Source organism: Lichenostomus cassidix, chromosome 2, assembly GCF_008360975.1.
Source record: "Lichenostomus cassidix isolate B80296 chromosome 2, HeHo_3.0, whole genome shotgun sequence".
Lineage (NCBI taxonomy): Eukaryota > Metazoa > Chordata > Aves > Passeriformes > Meliphagidae > Lichenostomus > Lichenostomus cassidix.
Window position 1 is genome coordinate 66,604,386 of NC_139482.1, and position 18,015 is coordinate 66,622,400.

Below are 18,015 nucleotides of genomic sequence, written 5' to 3' on the forward strand. Positions count from 1 at the left end.
AGCGGGAAGATAAAGCCAAGAAGTACAAAGGATAGACACAATCTTCATCTCTCTCTTTTACTTTGCAACATGGATGTCATTCTGCCTGGAGACAACATTTATCACCCAACATGGGCTGAACTGCAGCAGATGCCAAGTCACATCCACATCCACAACCTTTCTTTTAAACACTCCCTTCACTGAGGCTTCTTCTACTTAAAAAGTTTCCTAACCATAATTAAGGGGGGAGCGGGTGGAAGTATTTGTATTGCCTTACACTCCTTTAGAAGAGTTTGCCTTGATTAGATCTTACATATAACACTGAAAATGTTCAACCTCACTGTTTAGCCTGCCAAGATACAAGAAGAACAGGAACAAAGCTGCGTTTAGAAGTTATTTTCCCATTGTGACTATAACAACATATTTTGGCCTAACAACACTGGCATACTTAGAAAGCGAAAGACAGGCTCATAAGTCAGGCTGGCTTTCAGCATCTTACAATGATAAAGAAAAATGATATGACATTCATCAGTTCCAAAAAAAATAAAGATAAACACTCAACACTTTAAGTGACAATGTGGTTCAAAAAAAGAAGGGCAAAGTAAGGACATGGACAGAAATGCTCATATGCAAGTTACAGTAACATGTGCGAGCAGCTCTAAAGTGACCTCTATGGCAGCTCAGAAGACAGCCAGAATCACAGTGGATGGAACTTGGCTTTTTTTTTTTTCTAGATTATATCAATGAATTGTGGTTCTGAGCCATCCTACAGAGCAACCCAAGTACAGGAGACAAGCTCAGGAAGGTACAGAGCCCTGAAATCTGCACCTCATATAGTGGTTATTAGTCTCCCCAGCATGCACGCAAGTACGTGTAAACTTGGGACAGTGCTGAGGATGGAACACTAAAATCCAACCATGATACCCAGGATGACAGGAAGGAGATAAAAACTTGAGCCTAATATTAGGGAGGACTCCTTTGCACTACGTGCTAGCTAGCCTTGATTAACCTCCCAGAGAAAGCGGTGGAACTCTATTTAAAACTGGACCAGAGAAAGAACCAGAAAAATTTGTGAAAAATAAACCCAAAATGAAGAGAGGAAACTAAACCTTTTCCAAACACGGTCCAATCCACCTCTGAACTAAATTCTTAATGTTTAAGAACTGCTATGCAAAAAAAGTAAATACCTTGCTATACACTATGGTTTTTGCAGCACAGCTGTATGAGGAAAAACTCTCCTCATAATCACTTCCCTCCCCCTCATACAAAGAATTTCTCAGGTGAGCCAAGAGGATCCAACTGTGTTAGGACTGTGTGCCAGTCAGTCCTCCCAACAAAATCACATTTTTTCAAGTGCTTGACTGCCTTTCATTCCATCCTCCCCCTGAGAATCACCTTCCGCTTCCCCTCTTCTGCCACAACTTTCCTCTCCCTGTCAGGGTCACATGAACAGGATGACTAAGATGATACTGCACAAGAATTCCCCTGGCTTCTTTCCTCTTTTTTTTTTTCTTTCCTTTTTAAGACAAATGAGCAGAAAAAGCTTCCAGTCCCACACTGTAATGCAGAGCGTGATTTCAGAAGGGTGACTACTGCACCAGAACAGCAACAAGTGAATATTTTGCTGCTTTACATTGAGGAAGAGACTTCTGTAGTAATAGGCAAATGCACAACTCAAATGCCTTTTTCCTTTTTCTCTTGTGGATGGTGTTGGAACAGTGTCTATGGGAGGTGACTCATGGGGAGGGTGGGGGGAGCATGTGTCCTGCTGAAGTGACATGCAGCTCCTGCTGGTCACATCCCAGTCTTTACTGCATCTCTAAAAAGGGCTGATGTATTTTCTTAATGCCAAGGGGATTTGCATGTTGATCATACAAGCTTTCTGGAGGTCTCGAAACAGGGCAGCCTACAGCTTCAATGCCAAAACCAGAACGTGGGCAGGTTTTGACTGGCTGGCTCAAGGCTAGAACGAGCAGCCAAAGCATCCTGAAGGAGGCAACTGCAAGATGCAGCTGCTTCCAGCTCCAAGTCTCACTGAATTATTAACAAAACCAGGAGCTTCTGCTTTGCATGCAGATAACATGATCAGCACCACTTTGGCTCTTGGATAGAAATCATCCTTCAGCATGCATGGGAATCCCTCACCTCTTAATTCTGGGAAGAAAAAAGCACACTGTAGCAGCACCTTGAGTTTCTATGGCTCCTGATGTGCTTCAGGTCCCAAAGAAAAAAAGGCCTGTCTGGCTTGAAGGCCTGGGCAGAAGGAAGTTATGGAACAAAAGGGTGCATTTGCAGCCCCTGAGCAGGGTTCAGGGTTAAGCCTCTCCCTTATAACTATGGCAGCACAAGCACTGCTGGCTTTCAGTCAAGAGAGGTTTATGCCAGGTAGGTCTGATTAGAAGGAGCAGCATGTCCAGAGGGGGAGCAGCAAGCAATTTCACTGAGGCCTGGTTGGGAAAGTCCCAGCATCTAAATCAAGATTAATTCTTGAGCACAGAATCCAGTGTGTGTATAAACACCCTCCTCCTCCCTCATGTCTGTGGAAATGCGGTGGGGAGGCCAATGAATCCGGGCATTATCAGTCCAGAGAGATCATCTGACAGTATCAAGTTCAGGTTCTGGCTTCATATCCCACATATTATTATAAGTTTCTCCACTTTACCACTAGATGTACCCTATACTCTACTGTATTGCACACGGTTATTCCTCATCTCCCCCGTGATTTCTAGGCAGTTTGGTATCAAAACCAAGGGGAAAATCCTCATACATCTGATGCTTATCTAAAGACAAGGAAGCCACACATCCCATCATTCAAATCAAAGAATAAAACTCAGTGCCTTCCATCCTTCACCTTATTTAAAATATACTTTGTTTTCCCCCTTACAACACAAAGAATTACTCAAGTTCCCAAGCAAGTCTGGGAAGGATGGAGCTGGTCAGTACAATTTAGCTGATTCAATTGCTCTATGTCTTTCACTGTTTTGTGTCTCAAGATCTTTCACTTACATTGCTCCTCTCAAGTAACAGTAAACAAACTACAAAGCATCATGAAGCCTTTTTTCAATAATTTAAAGGAAAAAAAGTCTACCCTTCAGAGCATGACCAAACACCTGTTTATAAAAAAACAATCTGCTTTGTTAAAGCTTCAACTTAGTGCCATTGTATCAGAACAAACAGGAGTTCAGGATGCATCCAAGATAGACAGACTGAAATTTGGACTGTGATGTTCTTCAGGCCTCATGAAATAAAATATGTCTCATAGAGGAAGAGAAAACAGCCTTTAAAATTGCACTGGTAACATCTCTTTTCAGATATTTCTATGTCACATTATCTCTGTCACTGTTTTTGTTTCATTATTCTTTAGCCAAAATTGTCTGGAAATGCAGGAAAACACAGGGAACTTTTCTTCAAAGCTCCTGCCGTTTGATATGTACAGGAAGTAAATCCTAAACAAAGAGAAAGTGAAGCAGCAGTATTTTTAGGAACAATTGTTTAATACCCTGCTGCTAACTCCCCCCTGAAGAGTCTTGTGAATATGACTGAAACTTAAGTCAAAAGTGCAGTAATATTATGCCCTTGGGTTAGAGAGTTTAGTCAGTTGTTTGTTTGTTAAAACATGTAGAGAATCTGTATTGACAATGTATTTCCAGTGTTAATTACCAACATCACCCACTTAAGAGAGCAATCCACTCAGCCCTTGCCAGTTGTAATCATAGGAACCAAAAAGATGCAGGTAATTTAGCAAATCAGACATTATCTGTACTGGGACAAGTTTCTGTTTGTCTTCTCTTCTTCATTTGTTTAATATTTGTATCCTCAAAAAACCCCAAAAATGACCCAAAAAGCCCTCAGACATGCACACACACTTCACAGCAAGTCAAGAGACAATCAAACACCAAAATCCCAACCATATGGGAAACTCCCCCTTACAACTGGGGAGCAATCTCAAAACAAATTCCCAGTACCCCCATATACTCTAGGGGTAACCACTGTTGAACACTTGCACGGGACAAACAAAATGAAGATGAGCAGCAGGAAGTTTCCGTGGCTATGTTGGTAGGAAACCCACTGCAGTGCATGCAGGGAAAGAGTAGGACGGGGTGAACAGGCCCCAGGAAGGATCAGGCTGGGATGCTGTGACTCATTTCAGCCATATGTCTGCAACCAGGCCTGGCAGCAGATCCCCCTGCTAGTGCTCCCCATGGCAGCCAGGCACTGCCATCCTGCCGGCATAGCAGCACAGCTCATTGTCCTCATGGAGTCTCCAGCACTTGTTCGCGCTGTCTAGCAAGGCTAACGTGGCCCTGGGGAGAGTCCCCACCTAGCAGAGCATGTTGGCACGTGGGTGTAGCCACCCCTTCGGCATCCCCCAAGTGCCCAAGGTGCCAAACAGACATGCCCTCAGCATCCTCCCCAGGTCAGAGCGGCTGCCACACTGCCTGCCTCCCAACACAGTGAGGTTCTTATGGCAGAGAGAACCTCATTAGGATGATGGCATCATTAGGATGACAGAAGTGCCATTATTCACATCCACCAAGACTGGCTGGGTGTGCTAAAGCTGAAAAATTCACCAGTGATCAAATCTGAATGACAGATTCCAAATCCCTTTTCAGTGCTACCAGGACAGTCTGCAAAGTTAGCCAGTGTCACGCAGCTGCCAATACATGATACCTAAGGATATACGATACACACACATGCACACAGAGCATTCTGTATTTTTATCCTAGAGAAAAATTTTGCTTTGCTGTGAATAAAGGCAAGTTGTAAGCATGAGTGAGAGGAAAGATAATGATCTACAAATTCAATGAGCAGGGGTACCACTTCTGAATAATTATGCTGTATTCACGTTTAAGCAACTACTTGCTACAGACTCAGCAAGTTCAAACAGGCTGAAATTGATACAACTGCATTCCCAGCTTGGCTGGAAGTTACTCCTGTTCCCTAACAGCGACGTTGTCAGAACACCTCAAAGGAAAAAAGAGAGACAAATATTTGCCTGATGATGCTGTGACAGGGAAGTGATTCAAACCATGCCTCCAAAGTAAAGCTTCCCAAAGGACTGCAGAAGAAAGCAGTTTGCATCAATCCTAGTGTAAGCAAGAGCTAAAGAGGAGGAAATGCAGTGTGAGCTTCCCAGTACCACCTCACCAAGCTGTCCCACACAGTTTGCATTATGTTCAGAGCAGACCTAAATTAACAATGCCAAATACTGCAAGGAGACCTCCAAGCTGTAAGAAACTTTTATATAGGACAGTATTAAATAAGATCCTTCTGAGGCTACTGTACTTTCTTAAGCTTGAAAAAAAAGTGTATTAACAATAAAATTCAGCAAAATAGTATTTTTTAAAGTGTACCAAAAATCTGGCCTGGGACATTTGGAACTGCTTCCTTCAATCTTTTTGGAAATTTGTGGTTTTCAGGCATGCCCTTTTGTTACCATGCTATATAACCTTTTTCAATGACTTCACTGCTGATTTTTCATGAAACTTTATGTTTAAAGAAAACAAGTGTTATTAGATGATAATGACAAAGCCATTTAAAATTTTAGTAACAGGGGAAAAAGGAGAGAGAAGGACAGAAAGTTAGAGAAAGTATATCAGAACAGGGAAAAGATTTATCCTAAAGAGCAAACACATTCAAAAAAAGTCCTAGGTATGCCCTGCCTCCTCTCCAGAACCGCACCCCTTTCTTAACCAAGCAAACATAAGCCCCGGCTACTTCCCAGAACCAGGCAAAGCCCTCTTGCTGTTGGTTCCCTCTCAGACTCTGCTGTTGAGCAATCCTGATGGCACAGCACAGAACAACTTGCTGCGTCACACAGCTCAAGAAAGAAAAAAATAGATGGCCACAGCACTGCTGGGGACGCTGTGTAGATGCAGCTGAGTATCTCTCTTTCTCACACACACACACGCACATACGCAAGGAAGCTGCACGAGATAAGGGAAGCACATCTTCCTTAAAAGCAGGGGCTCTGCATTACCCTGGTATCAGCAGCCACCAAGTATCTCAAGGGAGAAGGAAGTAAAAGGTTATCACTGCACACACACAAACTGCAAACTTTTCCCAGAGCTGAGGACGGCATCCTAGCAAAAGAGGTTTCACGTGCTCAGCCCATTTCCTCTCCTGTTCCTGAACATATGGTCCTCCTTCCTCACAGCATTCCCTTGCTGAGCAGAGAAGCACTAGGAAAAGGTTTTACATCTTGTCACGTGTCTGTTTAGTCAAGCTGGGAACAGAAGTTCCTGCATACTTTACAGGAGTTTGGGAACTTTAGCCCTTAAGTGAAATTCATTCAGCCCATGAACAATTGTTGCCTTACTCTCTCTACCCTCTGTTTGAAACTGTCAAAAAAGCTACCACTGAAGTGGCTTGGTGTACAAAATTAACCACACAGAAGTTGTACACCTTCTCTGTTTCAAGATACCTTTTCACAAGTCAGCACTGGAAAGGTGACTCTGAGGATTTACCAAAAAATTATTGGGAGTGTTTAGCAAACTTCAGTGAAGAGCCCAGCCTGAAGAACTCTGTATCTATAGGTACCCTCAAGAAACAGAAAGCAGTATTTCATATTGTGTGCTATTTTGCTATTTAGCAGTTGTAAAATGGCACTACTACTTTACAGACTGTGTCTTTGCCTAAGCTGTGTACATCATGAATATGTGCATCAGGGTTTAACAACTCGAATGAGAGGACTTGACGACAAGATTCGCCTCACTTTTTCTTTCTTTTTTTTTTTTTTTTGAACAGCTACAAAAGCTCCTCCAAATGCTGTCAATCTACTGGTAAGGTATAGCCTATTTTTAAAAGAAGGGAGGAAAGAAAGAGGAAAAAACTTGCTGACCCTGAGAGGGGGTATGCTCTGCAGTTTGCTCGTTCCAGCATGCTGAACTAGAACAGGTTGAGCAGGTTAGATACTGGGGAGAAAAAGGTAAAGCTGGAAGACATACATTAAAGGTGGAATGATAGCAACCACAAATGCAGTTTGTGATACTTTTTCCTCATTCTCGTGGGTACTTGGCCCAGGAATCTTTTCAGAGGATAAGAGGAACAGAGGGAATACACATTCATAAGAGAAGTGATGCAAGTATTTCTGACATGCATGCACAACAGGCTGAACAAAGATTACCTTAACATACAAACTCTCTCAGCAAACTTTCTCACCACCAGCATTTTCTACACAGATCACCCAACCAAAGTACAAGCTATAAGACAAACCACCAACCAAAAAGCAAACAAAACAACACATTATTTGTTAACCTTGAGAGCTAACATCTCCACAAGAATCACATGTCAGTTTATGGCAGAGGACTAAAAGCACCTCAACTCCTTGCAAAGATCGCCGGGATTTTCTAGTGCTTGCTAAGTTAAGGCTTGTATTTATTTTGTAGCTCTTCAAGGTGAAAAGGGGAGGAAACATGCCTGAGAATACCAGACCTTCAGAGAAGGTGATACTCCTGAAAGGGTACTTATGTGGAAAGATCAAGGTCTTGCAGTGCCATGTGCTCTGTGACTAGAGCCTAATCTGACAAGTGGCTTGTGCTTATTTGAACTGTGACATGGGTAACAAAGCAGCACTAAGCTACAGTCAACACGCTGTGTTATACGGGAGATTTATGTTCCTCCCCATGAGGAGGGTGGTATTACCCTGCCCCGTCAGACCACCTTCTCCTCGACACAAATCACACCAGAAATGTAAACTCATTAAGAGTGTCCCCTTGTTTTGCCTGCAGAAAACCAAAACATATGAATCCACAACCTTACAATGCACAAGATCAGACTTTGCTATTGCTTACAGGCAACACACACACAAAATCTAGGACTGAAAAGCACACTGAAGTCTTTCTTATGTTTAGGTACTGAGGAGCTCTGGAGATGCAAGTATAATGTTCCTCATTGTGTACGCTTAGGTTCTCAAGAACAATGGAGCTAATTAAGGTCTGCATATAAATCTTAACTCTGCACTTCCTTGCTTCGCTTGATTCTAATCAGATCTCAGCATTCATGTTTTTGTGTTAACTTCCTTTGCTGTTCTTTAATGATAACTGAAGGGGGATACTGTCCAAGTCTACAAACAGCATGTAACACATCTGAAATCATGGCATCTCCTTTCAGCTCTGAGGGCTCACAGAGGCTCTGTGGCACAAGAGGTCATCCAGAGTCATTTACTGCTGAAGATGCTGGTGGAGGGGATTTTCTGAGCACCCTATTTGTGAGTCATGTGAATTAAATAAAAGTTTATATATAGTCTTTCCAGAAGTAAATCTACTCAGCAACAGTGAGACAGACAAAATTTCTTCCTGGGACAATTAAAAATACTGTAGTCTTCTAATTTGAATCAAAGACACAGAGAAACAGAGTCTTCTCTTACTGCCATATTATTGTCGAAAAGGCTTGCTTGTGTGCTTGCTTTCTTGCTTTCTTTCTCTCCCTCTCTCTCTCTTCTTTTCTTTCTTTCCAATTTAACCTCCTTCAAAATATCGGGGTCCCAGCAGTATACCAAGCATATATTCTGGATATTATCTGCTAACAGGAGAGAGACCAAAAAGCTTCCTTCCCCCTGTTTCCCCATCCTTATTTACCAAATGTAGTAGAAAAATTGTAGCAAGTGTTATTCAACGGCAAAGAAAACTGAAACTATCACATCTCACTTGCATCCCACAACTGCTGTCATCAATTACTAGAAGCAGAAATTAGTCCTTTGTGCTCATTATCCCTGCTGAAGAATTAGGGCACTTGCATTTGCTGAAGCTTATCTTTCACTAGCATGCTGACAGTGGTTAAATCATCCCCCACCTACAAGGAATGGGTTTAAAAGCCTTTAGTACAGCCTGGTTCTTCATATTTAAGAGCACTGCTTACCAATTACTACATTGAAATAAAAGCTCCTTAGGAGATGACCAAAGAGACATTTCTATTGCGCAAGACAATGAGAGACAGCCTTTTCACACATGTGAAGTGTCAATGATTTTCTGTGCAGTGAGTTCCTTGGCTATTTGTTTTTAGCTTCCAGATCTTATATCTTTAGTTTTTCAAAGCTACACCAAATTTCCACTTGTAAATCACCAGAAAACAAACCATGTTGTAATAAGGCAGTTCCTCTCCTCTTCTGGGAGAAAAAGAAAAGGTCTTCATTGCATTTGGTTATGCTCTGCCTCCGAAACTCCCATCTTAAGCGATTGCCAGCCTGCATGTGCTGTACTACAGAGATCCTATTTGTACTTAGAGGCTGGGCATTGTTACTGCACTGCACCCCACAATGCACACACAGCATACTGGAAGCAGGCCAATACCATAAATAACATGGGAGTGATTCACAGGTGGAATGCAGGGAGAGGATGGATTCAGCCAGATCTTAAGGACACTTTGCCTATTGGATATTTGCAGAGTCACAGGTGGCCTGTATGCATGCCTGCCCATGAAACACAGACTCTTATTAAAGGGAGCAGGAAAACCATTGAAGTGTATGCATCTCAATCCCTATGCCTTTATCAGGCTCCAACACTCATCTTCTGAGCAGCGCGTTACAATCTTCCAGACGTGTCTGCTCTTCATGTGCCAGCAATGACGGCCGGTTAAAACGTCAAAATTCACAGATTACCCTCCAGCATGTGCACTTTCTGCCTTTCTAGAGAAACTCACTCAGCAACTCACAGGTGCACACGTAAAGTATTGTTTAAGAAAGATGTGAACATCAGAATAGTACCATACCTTGATTAAAAAAACAACTGTTTATCTCTCCACAGCGTATTAAAATAAGAAGTTTGGGAAAACTATCTAGTACTGAAAGTAAGACTGAGAATGAAAGTGCCTTCTTAATTAAAAGAAGAAATACCTTCTTTGATAGGACCCTTTGTAAGAATGCTTCAAAGCATAGCTTCTGTGATCCAGATCTTCCAATCTGAGTTTCAAAGACTTCTGCATGTGGTTGTTGCATGTGGTGTTTCGCATGTGCCAAAAAAAAAAAACCCAAAAAAACCAAAAGACCCCCAAACTTTCAGACCTGCTCCTGAGATGGTACATAAACAGCCCACAAGTACCTAAGCAGGATGTAAATAAAAGGCCATTCTGAACTATTTTGTTACATATGGGGCAAGGAATGAAAGAAGAGAAAGAAGGTAGATACTTGCTACATTTTGGTTTCATATGAAACACTTCAATTAGTTTACATTACTGGACTAACATGGACAGTCTGGAGAAAACCAGCCATGGACAATGTTTCTTCATTTACCAAACTGGAGAAGCTGTGGCTGAAACACATGTATTTATCCCTTCACTCTTTTCAGACTTGCCACAGAGCCTTTAATAGCTTCCCACTGGAAACTGGCAGGAAGATCATTTCTTGACTCCCTTTTGGCATTTATATCCCATTAACATTTTCTAGATGCATGGAGAGCATGTCTTTGGCAGGGATGAAAATGTGACTTTAAAGTGATAGGCACGGACTATCCTTAGTCACAGAAATGGAAAAGGAACTGCTGGCAAAGTATCCTACCCCCAAAGGAAACACTTCTGGAGCAAGTGGAGGCATCGCCCTTCCCACTAAAGCCTGATGCACGTTCTACTGGAATACAACACAGTAAGTCAAGTAAAATTTTTTTGTCTACCTCAAGGTCCCTTGCTAACACTCACAAACCACCACTGCAACCCACAGCAGCAGCCTAATCCCTCTGTCTGCATTCTGGGGAGAGGCAGTGGTAGAGATGGAGTAAGAGACTTGAAATCTCCTATTTGGTTTCAGAGTCTAGACCCAAAAGGGCTCCTCAGAGTGGGGATTTATTCATAGATAAACTCCCTAGGGAGTTCCTGTGACAGTACAGATGGAAAACCTTTGGAAAACCTTTAGTAGTTGCAATCTTTTGACTGGAGACAGTACACTGGAAATCCCCAGCTCCTCCAGAGCTACAGAAACTCTGTATACACCCCCTTCCCCTCCATATAATTTATGCTCCTGATGGAGATATGAGTATTCAACTTTAATTCACTGTGACCGAGAGAAAGCCACAGGCTCTGTCTCTCTATCAAAGAAGTGTGAGGATAAAGTGTATCCTAAATTGTACATTTTCTTATGACTGATCATTACAGTGCCTGTTACAGGAATGCTAAACTCAAAACTACTGTTATCTAACTCCTTCCTCCAAATTCTTAAGAAGCCCCAAGAATCCCTAATCAGTTCTTGATGCTAGAAGGCTTGCTATTTCCAAGACTTGCTCTTTCCAGTACTGAAAAACTCAGCATCAGCTCTAGCTCTTCTTCTCCAGAGCAATTCCTGATGTGGATACCAGGCACTGACAGATCTTCCATTTGCATCAGATTGCACCAACCCTCCACAAACAGTAGGAGCAGCACTGATATGGCAGCAGACAGTCTGACAGCACCTCAGGAAGAATGAGAAAATCTGCTTTTTGCTCTGGACATTGAGCACTCTCCAGAGACCTTTGCTCTCTCCAAATGTGACTGTCCCCACAGAAGGCTCATGTCACTCCTGACAGCCTGGCAGCCTGTAACAGTTTTCTGAGATACCCTGGGCCCAAGGTTCCCTGTTGAAAATCCTGGCCAAGAGTCATGCTGCTCAGAAAAGGAAGCAGGTTTTAACCTCTTTTACTTACTAGTGTTGAACAAGAGAACCTGCTCCCTCCACCCTGGTCTGCTGTCCCCATTCAACTTGACTTGTTGACGATGAGCCAAGGAGCACAACAAAAAGAAATTTGACTTCATGTGAGAGGCTATGACTCATTTACAAATGAAGTGTTACATGTATTGTGGGACTCAGGAAGGCCAGCATCGATTTCACAAGTAAAGAGTACGTGCAACACCCCGGCACAGCTACACTAACTCAAAGAAGAGATGTGCAGGAAACAGTGTTCTCACTCCACAAAAGGTTTGCCTATTGCATAGGCAAAGTTTTACTGTAATGCAAAAGAGCATCAAGTAAGAGCTCTGGAGTTTTTTCCTCCCTTGGTAATAAAGTGAAGGTGGAGAAAAAATACTTTTGATGGAGATGGTAGGCACTTGAGAGTATAACACCACTGGTAATCATTTTCTAACCCAAAAAAGCAACCAAAACTTGTCTCCTTCCCTCCTTGACTCAGCTGAATGTCTAATGACGTGGCTGCTTTGAGGTCGAAAAATGGATCAGAAATTTCATTCTGTGATGGAACAGCAATAAGCACTCCCATGGCACAGTATTTCCCTGGACAAAACCATTCCATTGAACTTTTTCCCCTAAAAGGTCTTTCAAAAGTCTGGATTTAAAAATAGTATAGACAGCTAAATAAAAGCCAGAATATGGCAGAGAGGGGGAAAGAGAGGATTTACATGGCATAAGCCTGCACATTTCCCCCCCGATTCAGATACCAGCAGACAAACTTCTCCCTTTCTCCTCTCCTGTGTATGGAGCATATTTGGTGTAAGTGCAGTAATACCTATGAGGCTCCTGCAGGACATTCACAAGTTACACTGATTCTTTACCAGCACATTGCAAGTTTCTGCTAAACCTGTGACTCCTCTCTCTGACCCCACACTGTGCAATGGTTCAGGGATACCACCATGCTGGCTACCAGGGGCACATGAGAATTTTTTTTTTTTGGGCTGGTTTAGACATACATTTGTCACTACTTAGATACCATAGCACAAGAAAAAGAGAACAATACAAGAACTGCACACAAAAGTGGAGAAAGATGGACTTGTACAATCATCTAGCTGGTACAGAAGAACAGAAATGGCACCACTGCAAGCAAGGCCTGCAGGAGTTACACATGAGACAGGACCTGGCAAACAGGTCCCTGCTCCAGAATCCTGAGGCAGAAGCATTTTTGAATGTGATGTGAGAGGCATTCAGTCACAACACTGACAGTCCATTGGACATGATGCTACAGCTAAGTTTGAGATGCTGGAAAAAGAAATTTACTTCACACCACCTTAGACTAGAAATACCTGTTTCAGAAGGAGGTACTGGTCGGCAAAATGAACATCTTCCTTGAGAGTATGTCACAGCACTGGATAAAAAAATTTATTTCACTTTCCATTTATCCTAATCTGCTTACTTGCACATTCATGCTTTCCTTCAGCAACAGGACCCAGTATTACAGTCGGTTATAGCAACAAGAAAAGGTTATTCACTGAAAAAACCCAATGGCACAAACCACAACTCTCCTTTAGCAGAACCAGCATATTTCAGTGTGCTCAGGATTTTGCTTGTCATGAGTCTGGGGTCACTTGTTGCAGAGATGCCAAGCTCAGGAACAGCTTTCTGCTGCCACGGGGCAGGCCTACACAAGAAGGAGCTTAACAGAACAGACAAGCACCTACCAGATGGAAAAAACTTTTAATAACAAGGTTTTCCTTGCATGAACTTAGGTCCTTCTTAGTTCAGCCAGCATATACAGCACTCCATCCTGGTAACTTCAGGCATCATCTTGTTAAGACAACTATTTAAAACCAAACTATTTTCTCATTAGAAGGTTCTGATCTGTACTTACTTCTTTTGGGCAGGTCACTGAGCCTGGCAATTCTGGCTATAAATTTGCTACAAAAGCATGCTAAGAGTCGCTATATGGGGAAACATGCATAATCAAAGGGTGACTACATGAGTCTCTCATAGGCCTGGAGTCAAGTTTCAGGGGAAACCTCCCTTTCCTTTTTCTAAGAGAGCATAGGAGATGCCCAGCGAGGAAGAGCCAAAGAAACCACACAAGGAGTCCCTTCAGCAAACCGCCCAGACACAAGTGACTGACCATCATGGAGTTCCACCACTGGAAGTCACTCTTTGATACTGACAGCGGCATCAGCTGCAACCCAGCAGTGGCCCTGCCTTCTGCACGTCACACAGAGTAGTGACCCAACCCGGCAAACGTGGCTCACAACACTTCTGGTCAGATGAGTCAGATGTGTGATTTATTCAATGCCCAAGGCCAGTGTCTATCTCCTCTTTGTGTTTTTTCCTTCTCATTTTTTATCTATCTTGCCAACTCTCCTCAATTCCAAATAAATATGGAATTGTAAAACTGCATTCCCTGTTTTCACAGAAGTGTTAAACATGAAAAAAACGATACAGAGAAGGTAATGCTGCAAGCAGCTATTGCTCGCATTGTGCAGGACCATGTTGTCTTTCCTATTGTCATCAAAATCACCCTTTCATTCCACCTATAGCACATTGATTGGAAAACTACTGGCAATAATCAGGCAAACAAGACCTTTTTCCTTCCACACAGAACCAGCCCGTAACCAGCACTCCTGCCATTTTGCTTATAAGCAATATTCTTTTCCCCCACTTGTCCTGCAGTTTCTTTGTAGGCTGTAAACACTTTGATATGAGGACTAAAGCTATGTGGGAATCCATGAAGTCTTAATCAGCTCTGAGATGTTCCACCCATGCAAATAAATGAATACTGAATCAAGGGATGAGAGAGGGGAAGAAAAATCCTTTTGCTTTAGTATTTTCTTTCCCCAGTTGACAACAATACATATTGCTACATCCCTACAAACGAAACTACATGAAATACATTTGGAAATTTGGGTTACGGAGAATTTGCCAGATCTGTAGTGCAATAAGTTGTCTACAGTGCAAACAAATATTGATGTATGTATTTAAAAACAAGATAAATATACCAAACAGACACCTTCATGATGGTGCTTGGATACCTAAGTACATAACACAAACACCATCACAGGTGTTCAAATACAACCACTTGAATCCATGACTCTGAAGTTACAAAATTAGGAGCTCTGATATAGCTTGGCTATATATTTTTGTCTCCTGAGAAAAAGCCATTTGTCATACTACTACTAAAAAAAAAAAAAAGCTATAACAACTCTTGATAATACTTAAAGAAAGCTAGAAGACTTTCTCAATTCTGATTTCCTCCCACTAGTTAAGCATCCTAGCAGCAGTAGTGTGCGTGTGTTATGACATATTTGCAGGTCACAGATACTCCACATTTTCTGCCCAAGTGTCTTTAGTCAGCTTGCTAGTCCCTCCAAGGAAACAAAACAGCCCCCTATGCTGTAATCCTTTCCAAACTCCTGGGACACGATGAGCACTCACCTGTGCATGTTTCCATTGGTGGTGAAGGACTGTCCACATACTGAACATTTATAAGGCCTTTCACCTGAGTGCACCAGCATGTGGCGATCAAGGGAGCTCGCTGAGCTCAGAGACTTTCCACAGATGCTGCAGGAATGGTCTGTCCCTCCAGTGTCAGTGTTATGCTGGAGAAAGCAATGATTTTTTTCATTGAACGCCCCTTCTGAAGTGCCAATAAAAAATCAGCAAGAACTATAAACATCTTATATTAAGCAGCTCTAAAGAACCACTTGGCACAATACCTCATATGAAGGTGTGCCCTGTATATACCTCTCCTCCCCAGCCCTCCCTGCTCAACTCCAGCCCCCCTCCCCCCCTTGTCTTTAACCCCTTAAGGCACCAACACAAGTAGCTGTTTCATACAGCCTGCAGTGCCTGTCATGTGCAGCATTTTTGCTGTGTTTGCAGCAAAAGAGGACTCAGCAATAACCCATCAGACAAATGGTACCTCGGGATACTTTAAGCTGTGCAGTGGTTTGGGGTTGTATGAGTGCTAAAGAAAGAGGATGGAATGATAAACTTTACAGCAGAAGAAAAGACACAAAAATATATACACCTTAAAGATAATAATTTGAAACTGACTGCACAGTAAGAAAACAAAACTATATTGCTTCTGAGTGCACATGCAGACTTCTATGGCCGTAAGAATGTATTACAAGGCCAAATTATGCCCATTAGCTACTGTGCTGTATGTACCATGCTTTCTTACTTGCATTCAGAGACTTGAAGATTTCTTCAATTACAAAAAAACCCAAAAAACACCAGGAGAGTAAGAAAAAAATAGTTAAGTAACAGTTACAGTATAGGAGGAAAAATTGAAGTAATAAGTATCTAGTGAAACCAGCCATCAACCACATCTTAGCATCCAAAGCAAAACTTTCTGCTAGAGAAAAGGGCAAACCTCCTTATTAAGTATGCATATATTTCAGGAGGAGCAAGAACAGGCCTGTAGCTGACAAAAAAGAGCATTATCCATTAAAAAGAGATTTTTTTTATTCTGCCTCCCAAAACTGCTATATCCTGTGAAAGACTCAGAGGCTCTCCTACACTGAGTTGATTGAAAAATTGTGTCTTCCTGCTTCTTAATTTGCATGACCAGTAAAAAGATCTGTACTCAAACAGGATAACAAAACAGGACTTATGCCTCATGATGGAAGTGGTTTTCCGGATCCTTAGGATACCTTAAGCTATGCAGAACAGGACATACATCCTTGTTTGAGCCACTGGGAGGAGGGGTGGAATGCTGGGCAAGGAAGGGAGGGAAATTACCCATTTCGGGGTCAGGATTGTGGGGTGTGCTTTTTGAAGCAAATGCAAGGGAAGGCTAAAATAAAAGCAAAACAATTGAATAAAGTTATAATGGGAGCATTTCACTGGCTTGCACATGGAATTGTTTTTCACCACTGCAAAATGCACCCTGGGAAACCAGACACTCTTAATAAAAGCAAGAAATCGAGAGCTGGTACTCTGCATACCTGACGAATGTGCATAGTTAGCTGGTGCTGTGTAGTGCAAATCTTTTCACACAGAGGACAGGTATAGGAAGACTTCTCTTCTTTTGTTTCCTGTGGACAAAAGAGAACAAAACAATCAGAAGGAATATCAATATAAAAGGACTCAAAAGCTCTTAGTGATGATGGTGGGAAAATGTAAGCCATCCTAAGTACAAAAGGCCACTGCTAACAGAATAATTTGCATTTATACATTTATCATCTGATAGATCCCTCAGTGAAGTTTCAGAAACTTCTGAATTTATAAATAGGGGCCATTTAAACTACCACAGAAGTACAGCAGCTGTTTTAACAGCACACAGATACTCAGCAGTAGCAGTTTAGGACAGGAAGTGAAGGCAATTGCAAGGAGCTCAAACTGCCAGGAGGAATTTAGCTGAGCAGAAAGTAATTCCTGGAACATTGTCAGAAATATGGGCAAACATCATTATTCTTCCCAAAAGATTTTTAATAGCACAAGTTGTCAGAACTTCAGATTTCCCACCACATCTTGATGGCAAAGCACTATCTCGGTGCCCTTTTGGAAGGGCTGGATGTTCTGCTCCATGGCTGACTCAGAAGGAAGAGTGGCATTTACTGAATCATCAGCACCATTTCCTTTAGCATCCTGTGTTTCTGCTGGAAGCATCCCATCCAGGCACACCGGCCAGGCCCCACCCTTCTGAAGCTCGCAAGATCTGATGAGATCATGGCAAGAAAGAGGTGACAAAGCAGGAGTGTACGTGACTCCAAAAGAACACATTATGAACCGTGTCATTCTCCGCCCAGGTGAGAATCAGGAGTAACCATGGTCAAACCACAAGTACAAACGATGAAACGAACCAGAGAGCTCAACCTGATTTAAGTATGCCCTTAAGACACTGAGCAAAGCCACCACTCTTCCAGCCAAGGATGAAATGGCACTCTTGCAGGAACCAAAGGCGTTTGCCTGAATTTGTCCACAAGGATGGCTACTGGATGATGTAAATGGCATTTTCACAACCTCACCAGGAAGCCCAGGCATGGCTTCCGCACCAATGCCTGTATATTAAAAGGAAGATGGTTTGGCACTGAAAATTAAACATCAGTTTTCCATTGGAATGATGCAAACTTCTAGTGACAAGACCGTATAAAAACCATCTCTGCATGACCAATGGGAAAGTGTAGTATTTATGGCAAAATGACATTTTCTACTGAAGTTCTTTGCTGGCTATCCCAAGTACCATTAGTAAAAGCGTGAAAACAAATGCAAAGGAAACCCCATCCTCAGCAGCTCTTTAGCTGGAAGTTGATAGCTATGAATTTGTCTGTGTGTCTGTGAATTTCCTTTCTCCACACAATTCTCTTTGCCCAATTACATCCCAAAAGTCATTAACTCAGAAGCAACCATTTTCAGGTTGTCAGACACAAGCATCCACGAAGAACATTAAGAATGACTAACCCAAGTCCCTGTGACAAACTCTC

General features: G+C 42.3%; 1 protein-coding gene across 9 annotated transcripts in view; it reads right to left on the reverse strand.

Moving 5' to 3' along the window:
• Window positions 1–18,015, reverse strand: part of RREB1 (ras responsive element binding protein 1) — a 121,967-nt gene that overhangs the window by 42,612 nt on the left and 61,340 nt on the right. For all 9 annotated transcript variants that reach the window (XM_085051949.1, XM_085051948.1, XM_085051951.1 and 6 more), the window contains 2 exons: window positions 16,537–16,626; window positions 15,023–15,186 (listed from right to left, as the gene is read on the reverse strand). In XM_085051949.1, the coding sequence (XP_084908075.1) occupies window positions 15,023–15,186; window positions 16,537–16,626 (254 nt within the window). The remainder of the gene's footprint in view (window positions 1–15,022; window positions 15,187–16,536; window positions 16,627–18,015) is intronic.